The following is a 7,615-nucleotide window of genomic DNA, read 5'->3' on the forward strand; positions in this document are numbered from 1 at the left end:
CATGGTGGTGTTGGGTTGACGGTTGGACTCGATGATCTTAGAGGTCTTTTCCAACCTCAATGATTCTATGATTCTATGATTCTTCTCAGGGATGCTATTACCCCTTGGCAGAGAACTGGGTTATTTCCCATTCCCCGCTCCTGATGGGATTTGCACTTTTACGTGCTCCCCAAGGAGACAGCCCTCACCCCCAGGCTGTGTGGGTGAAGGGGAAGAAGCAAGCTGTTCTTGCTTTCTTCTACTGTATCTGTTTGTATAAAAGACTTAGAAGAGAGGGAACGAGATGAAATCCCAGCACAATATGCTGTTCTGCCCTCTGTGGACTCCCCATACCTTTTAACATCTTGACAGCAACCGTGATGGCCTTGTTTGGCTTGTCCTTATCAATCCCAATCGCTTCTGCCATCACCACTTGGCCAAAACACCCCTCGCCAAGCGGCTTCCCCAAGGTCAGGCTGGAGGGAGAAACAACAGGCGCGTTAGTGGGTACTGGGGTGGTGACACTCCCGGGAGGCAAGGGGACCCTGACCCGTGGGTTGACTGACCGAGAGCGTGCCAATTCCCACTTAGGATCAGGAGGCAGTTCCAGCTCAGAGACATTGGCCAGCATCGGCCCGTCGCTGGAGGAGAGACGCGTGATCCGGACCAGGGGTGTGTTGGAATTCATGGAAGAGTTGGACTCCAATGACACCTGCTTGGGTAGAGCAAATGAAGTGTTATTGCCAACTGTACTGCTAGGGAAGGCAGTGCGTGAGATGGACCCTGAGGGGGTTTGAGCCATCTTTGCCCACTGACACCTTTCTGGTAATTTCTAAATGAGAAATTCCCCCCACCCTCCACCTCTCCCCCATCCTTGCAGAAATGCACTGATGTAGGCACCCGTGGTCAGGTTTTTAGCTGGTGGAAAGGCGGGACAGGTCAGCCAGTGCCCTCCAGCAGGCAGGAGGTATAATCCGTTTAGTTGGTCTGTGTGCATCTCCATAACACGTATAGGCTATGGATTGACTTCTCCTGTTCTGGCCCTGTAAATGCCCACCACGAGCTTGCAGCCAAAGCCGTTAAATCTGTATCTTTCACTATGTGGTTTTACACGGTGCCTTTTGCTCCTGCCCCTCTGCAATTACACGCAGCAAAGCATCTCTAACCACACGGAAAAAGAGGACACTCTCCCACCTCCATGAGAATTGGTTCAAGTCCCCAGTGACCTCTGTGAAAGCAGGACCGAGCACAATTAAACGTGCTCTTGCTCCCCAAATCCCCGCTCCACCAGGGAGCCTGGACTAAACTGTTCCCCTGCAAGATGTGCTTTCTGTTGCATCCACGGCTGTGCTGCCAGCCCCTCTTGGACAAGGGTGACAGAAACGTGGCTGCTTGGGAGCTGCTCATGAATCCGAGTCAGCTGCCACCAGCTACTCCTCCACTGGAACAGAAACAAATGAACGAAAGAGGTTAAACTCCTAGACTGCAGCCGACTTACGTCCCCCTTGGGCAGCATTTTTCTGGCAGAGCTTCTCACCTAGAGAGAAAATTTCAAGGAGGGGAAAAAAAAAAAAGAGGGATGACCATAGGGGGGAATAGGAATCTTGTATCTACTTTCTGTTACCTGTCTCTTGAGTGGAAATTTGGAGACTTTCTGTACAGTGGGGGTGTTCATGGCTTTTTTGCTTGGCATTTTCATCCTGCAGATAATCACAATGACCAGCACAAGGATGAAGAGAACAAAGCCAGTGCCGTAACTGAGAATGCCAGCGTACACTGAGCCCGAATCATCCATTTCCATGAGCTCCTCCGCTGCGGGGTGACAAGAGACGGCAGTCAGGACGGGGTGGGCAGCTGCCCACATGCAACTACACACATGCAGCACAAGGAATTTGGGGAGGACTTGCTCATCTATGCCAATTTTCTCTCTAGGCCAGTGGTTTTCCACCTGCGGCTGTAGCTAAAACATTAGTTCAGTTTGCCTTTTTTGGGGTAATTTTACTGCCCTTTGATGCAACCCTGGGGTTTCTAAGAGCCTTCAGCCCACAGGTTGAAAACCACTGCTCTAGGCTGAAGGCATCTTCACGTGTCTGTGCTGCCCCTCTGACCCAGATCTTGCTTTTCCTGCACATCCACACCATGTAGCTGGATGCCTTGTATGTGCAAAGGCTGCAGGACTGGGGTTTGCTGCACTTTGCTGATTCGGCTTCTCCAGCAAAGATTTCCACTGGACCCGTGCCTGCCCTGAGGGACCAAGGGGCTCGAAGGGCACCCAGGGGTAAGGCATCACACAGAGAAAATGCCTCATGAGAGCAATCTGCATAATTATTTCATGAAAACCTAGTTCTGCTGGGAAGAGGCTGGAAGGTCTGGCCCAGACAGGTGGCTGAGCTGGGAGGGTGATGGCATGAGCCCATCAGCAGTGGCTACCGGCTAGCAAGACTTTTTTGGGACCAGCAAAGCTCAGCTGTGTTTCTCCCCTTGTTTCTTTCAGGACAGGCACATAGACCAGAGGAAGGAGCCACAGTGGGACTGGTTTTCTGTCCCCCAAAGCCGTGCTGGCGTCAGAGGAACAGACAGCAGTGGGAAACTTTAAAATGAAGTCATGCCGGTGGGGTTAGCTCGCTAACGGCTTGTGTACATCACTGCTGCTCCAAAGCAGCGTCTTCAGCAAGTAGCGGGAGCTTTGCCCCTGGCAGCAGCAGGCTCCGAATCAGGTCTTCGGTGGCTGTCTCCAGGGGGACATGGAGAAAGGGCTGTCGGTGACATTGGGGGCTGCACCAGCCTGTGTGTCAGCTGCGCAGGGCCTGATCCTGCCAAGCGGCCATCTCCTCCTGTGGGGAAGGGTTACCAGATCTCCCAGGATCAGGGACTACAGTCGGTGCCACAGCTCTGCTGTCTTGGCTCACACCGTCTCGCCCTCTGTTCCATGTCTCTCCTCCCTTAGCGTGGACAGGGGTCTACAAGCAGAAGTTCCCCAGACGGACTGTATCCTGCACCTTCTCTGTGGGTAGTGCTTCAGGGCCTGCTGCTGCACAGACGGCTGCCCTTCACTGCGTCTGACTTCAATATAAAGTTCCACTTCAGGTTTTTTGGTGGGTTTTCTCCTGCTTATTCTTTGCTTAAATAAGAGGTGTGAGTTCATACATTGTAAAGACAGCGTAACAGTTGGATGAGACAGTATCAGGAAATTCTCAAAATAAGAGAGACATTAGTCTTCTAACCAAAGGAAATGATTTCTCATCCAGCGGATGGCAGAAGCAGAAACAGGATCAGATCAGCTATTTTAGAGCTGGCAAATAAACAGAGAAAAGACCAGCAGATGCCACTGGCAGCAGGGTTGGGCGTGGAGGAAACCCTCTTGAGCCCCAGTAAAAGTGATTACATCCAAATCACCCGCACAGATAAAGTCAGGATTAGAAATGCCAAAGTTTCCAGTTCCTAAACACATTCCAAGATGGGTGTGTTGCAAGATGGAGCCAAATGTGGTCTGTGACTGGGTGAGCCAAAATGAGGCGTATAGGATTTTGGGTGCCCTTTCAGTAAGGGTCTACTGAACATACTCCAGGACTGTTCTTGCATCATCTGCATGGCACAGCACCTATGAGATTCAATATGAATATTGCTGGTGCTTTCCTGGACCATGCTCATGCCTCCCCCATAGCCAGAGGCAAATTCTGCAGGTGAAGGGACAGCACAGCCTCGTCCCCCTCTTTGGGAGAGCAGATCCCTCCGTTGCATATTCTGTGCTGGCTTCATTGTCAATGAGAGCTTTGCACATGAAAGGACCACAAAATTGAGGTCACTCTGGCCTCAGGTTTCAAGCCCACTGCAGCTTTCATCGATCCCAGCTGGAGCAGGCAGCGTGCAGTGCCCCTGGGAGCCAGGACTCCTGGGCACTCTCTACAGATGACTCTCCTCGACCTTCTGTTTGAGATCGCTATCTTGGCCTGTTCATCCGTGAAGCGGAAATAATGCTACAGGCAGGGAAGGGTGTACTCACACCAACCACTTATGCATCTAATTTTAAGTTAAGATATGAGGTTAGACAGAAAGGTTCCTTCATAAGATGATCCACAGTCTATGCCCAATTTAGGTGCCCTGGATCATCTGACGGGGTGGTTTCCTTCTCCCACTGTCTGTGTAAGAAGACAAAGCTCCCAATTTTGGCGCTTAGCAGTCTCTTAACAAAGAGGCTGTGAACACCTCCTTGTTATCTAGATCAAAAAAAGATACTGGGCATTTTGTATCATTACTGCAAAAATAATTTAAATCTTGAGATGCAATGCAAAAAGTATCAGTTGTGAATATGCAACAGAGGTCTGCTGCTGTGCGGATTTACCACCTGCACAGCAAATCCCAGGAGGGCCTTCCTTGGATAACACGCCCTCTTCCAAGCCAGGGACAGTCTGCAGGAACTTGGCATTTCTAAAGCAAAACGTCAAGGCATCCTGGAGAGGGAAAGAGAGGCCAGCACAGAAGGAAATACCTGGTAGCACCGTCAGCCAAGCAGAGTGATGTGAGAACCCAATAGAATTCCCTGCGAGACAAGTATATTCCCCAGCATCCTCAAAAGTAACATTTCGCAAGTACAGAATCTCTAGCTCCTTATCCGTTGTGTTAACACCTGCCGTCTAAGGGGAAAAAAAACACACACATATAGAAAGAGGGAAAACAGAGAATAAGCCACATTCCCAGCAAGTGTGAGGACACCACAGGCAAATTTCAAAAGCAGATTAAGGTGGGTTGTTTTTTTTTTTTCCAATGGCCCATCTTCCACATTTATTTATTCATTCCCCTCTGCAACCTGTAGTCAAAAGCAAAAAAAAGTTCCCTTCACCAGGTTCTTACTCTGTCCCACTAAAGAAGCATGCAAGCAAAAGCATCCAAATGAAAAATTACCCCCACAATATGACTGACTTTGGGTTAGTAGGGTGAGTACAGGGGGGGGAAAGAAAGATGGTAAAAGAGGAGAGGAAAGACAGAAAGAAAGGAGAAAAGAGGGGAGATGTAGTGGGGAAAGACTCAAGTGCTGATCAGAGGAACATACAAACATTTTGATTCATTAGTTCATTGAAAAATATAGAATTTCAGAATTTTTTAGAATTTTTTCGGAGTGGGCATCTCAAAGGCATATATTCATTCCACAGCCCTCGATGCTGGAATATAACTCCGGTCAATTACAGGAAGGTACCTGTAAGGAAGTTTCCTTACAGTGCAATGGCACTGAGCAACACGGCAGCCAAACCCTCCAGGCTGGAGTCAAACCCCAGAGCCTGCGAGATTGCTGCTGCTCTCTATTTAACATGTTTGCTTGCATGAGCCAATGTGGATATTTATTCCTCCCTTACTTCTCCAAGGGACACAAATCTGTGTACTGATTTTATCAGTTTTACGGGTGAAAATCTTGAAACAGCTTGGTTTTCCAGAGCTTTGAACGTCACAGGTCATTAACATGCAATTCTGTTATCAGCACTCAATTGTAAGGAAGGGAAAGGAATAAAAGCGTGAAGAGTTGATAGCAAAATTTGACAGTCATTTTATTGTGGGAATTTTTCCATGGCAATTGCTGTATAGGCGTTACATTCTTGTAAAAAAAAAAAAATTAGCAAGAAAATAAGATAAAGCCATTCAGTGTCAGTTGACAGGGTATAATACAAAATGAATAGTAATTTTAATCACTAGCTTCTTAAAAATGTTATAGCTCATTCTTGCAGTTGCCAGGGCCTTGGGACAGAGTCTGTGGTTTACCTGGTTTTGGTTTGCGAATGTGGAGCCAAAATGGTTTTTCGGCTATGCCTACGAAATTGTTGGCTCTACACAGATATTCTCCTTCATCTTGTTCTGTCACATTGAACAGATTTAGGTTAGCATCGGCTTCAGCGTTTTTACTGATCCAAGACTGCAGGAATAGACAGAAACCTGAACTTCAGTAAACCAAACAATACCTCCATCGCACCTACATTAGCTAGGATTGACTGTTCACGGCTATTTTCATTTCGGCTGTGGCAACATCCCCAGCTCACCCCGCGGTGAGAGGCCTAACCCAGGACCTGGGCGAAGAAGAGAAGCTGCATTTGGCCCCCAAACCACGTGCAAGTGAACTCCCTTCCCTTCGCTAGCGGCACACACGCGATTTCTTTTTTAAAACAGACCAATTTCCCACTTTTCCATCTGACAGCAGTCAAAGGCCCTACAGTTTCTTAATAACTCTGCAGACAGGAGCACCAGAGAAAGGGCTTAAGCAGAGATTTGTGTTTGCAACCCGGCTCAGCAAATACTGTTTCAATTATCAGATTCGAAAATAGAATTTGGAAACAAAATATAAGCAGTGGCGGTCTGAAACTCGCTGCTGACTTTGCCTTTCAGAAATTAGCTGTAATTTTTTCCACTGCTTATAGGAGCCTCTTCTTTACTAAATAAAGTGGTGCATATAAATCAAACAAACTTCAGACTGTTAAGCAAGGGTTTTATTTCTGTTCTTCCATGCTGTCACAACAGCACATCAGTTTGTTCCCTACAGTTGCTTTTATTTTGGTTGAAAATGCACAACTGTTTTGGGTGGCCCTAGAAGTAGCCTAGGGAGTCTAGAAAAAATATCAGCTTCAGTTCTGGAAATGAAAATAAAAAAAATGGTCTTCTCATTTTTTGATCTTACGTTCTCCAGCCCAGTCTTGATGCCTTTGATTTCAGGGCCTGATCCTGCCAGTACGACTCGCAGCCCATTAAAATCAACGGGGCTGCCAGACCTGATAGGCTATTGGGAACTGAACCCAGAGGTGGCATGAGAAAGGAGCCCCGATGTCCATGTCTCATGACAAACACCACAGGTTCTGACCTGATCTCATCTCTAAGGCTTACATGCTGGCAAGTTTGTCTGTCCTGACTAGTGGGGAAACATGCCTGCCTGCTGCTGCTGCCTTGTTTATAATTAAACCGGGCATGTTTCAATGCAGAACGTACAATTTAGCCTTTGACAAAGCTTGGGCACAGTGTTGCCAGCCCGCCCCCCCCGCCCTGTAACTGGAATGCATTTAGTGCTCTTCTGCAAAGAAAAAGGGGTTTCCTTTGATCACAAATTAGCCCAGGCTTTCAGGAACTGATGCAGGTGATGGCTTGGTTTTGTCAGGCTGTTTAAAAAATGGGTTGTAAGTATAGCATTCAATTTATCCATCTGGACCAGGGTGGGTTTTGCTCCCCCCCCCATTTCGATGTGAGAGGGGAACTTCACGTGCTGGGCACCTCTCTGTCCCCCTTGCTCCGATGGAGACTGGGATAGTCCCCATATATAAACTGCCCCATAGCAGCTCCTACACTCCACAAAATCTCCTGAAAGCAGGAGGGAAGGGCAGGCTGATAAAAAAGCCTTATCTCCCTGCAGGCACCACAGCGCTGAGCAGGAGAGAGCCTTTTCTAAAGCAGCTGTGGGCAGGGAAGGGCTGTTAACAGCACCCTGCTCCAGCAGCACGGCCAGGATGCTGGGTCACAGCGACAGCACTGCGTGGCACGAGGGGAACGAGTCCGTAAAGCCAACGGACTGGCCCCAAGATAACAGTGAGATCATTTTATCACATCTTTATTTTTAAAAAACAAGCACACACATATTAAAAAAAAAAAAAAAAAAAAACCCCCCAAA

At 48.0% G+C, this 7,615-nt stretch overlaps 1 protein-coding gene across 1 annotated transcript in view; it reads right to left on the reverse strand.

Annotated features, from left to right (window-relative positions):
- The window catches only part of FGFR3 (fibroblast growth factor receptor 3), a 40,394-nt gene that overhangs the window by 8,827 nt on the left and 23,952 nt on the right, over positions 1 to 7,615 (reverse strand). Inside the window, exons 7-10 of the mRNA XM_009285437.1 lie at positions 4,469 to 4,613; positions 1,604 to 1,791; positions 546 to 691; positions 334 to 455 (exon numbers count right to left, since the gene is read on the reverse strand). Of these exons, the coding sequence (XP_009283712.1) occupies positions 334 to 455; positions 546 to 691; positions 1,604 to 1,791; positions 4,469 to 4,613 (601 nt within the window). The remainder of the gene's footprint in view (positions 1 to 333; positions 456 to 545; positions 692 to 1,603; positions 1,792 to 4,468; positions 4,614 to 7,615) is intronic.

The sequence above is a fragment of the Aptenodytes forsteri genome, unplaced genomic scaffold (assembly GCF_000699145.1).
Source record: "Aptenodytes forsteri isolate BGI_AS27 unplaced genomic scaffold, ASM69914v1 Scaffold88, whole genome shotgun sequence".
NCBI lineage: Eukaryota > Metazoa > Chordata > Aves > Sphenisciformes > Spheniscidae > Aptenodytes > Aptenodytes forsteri.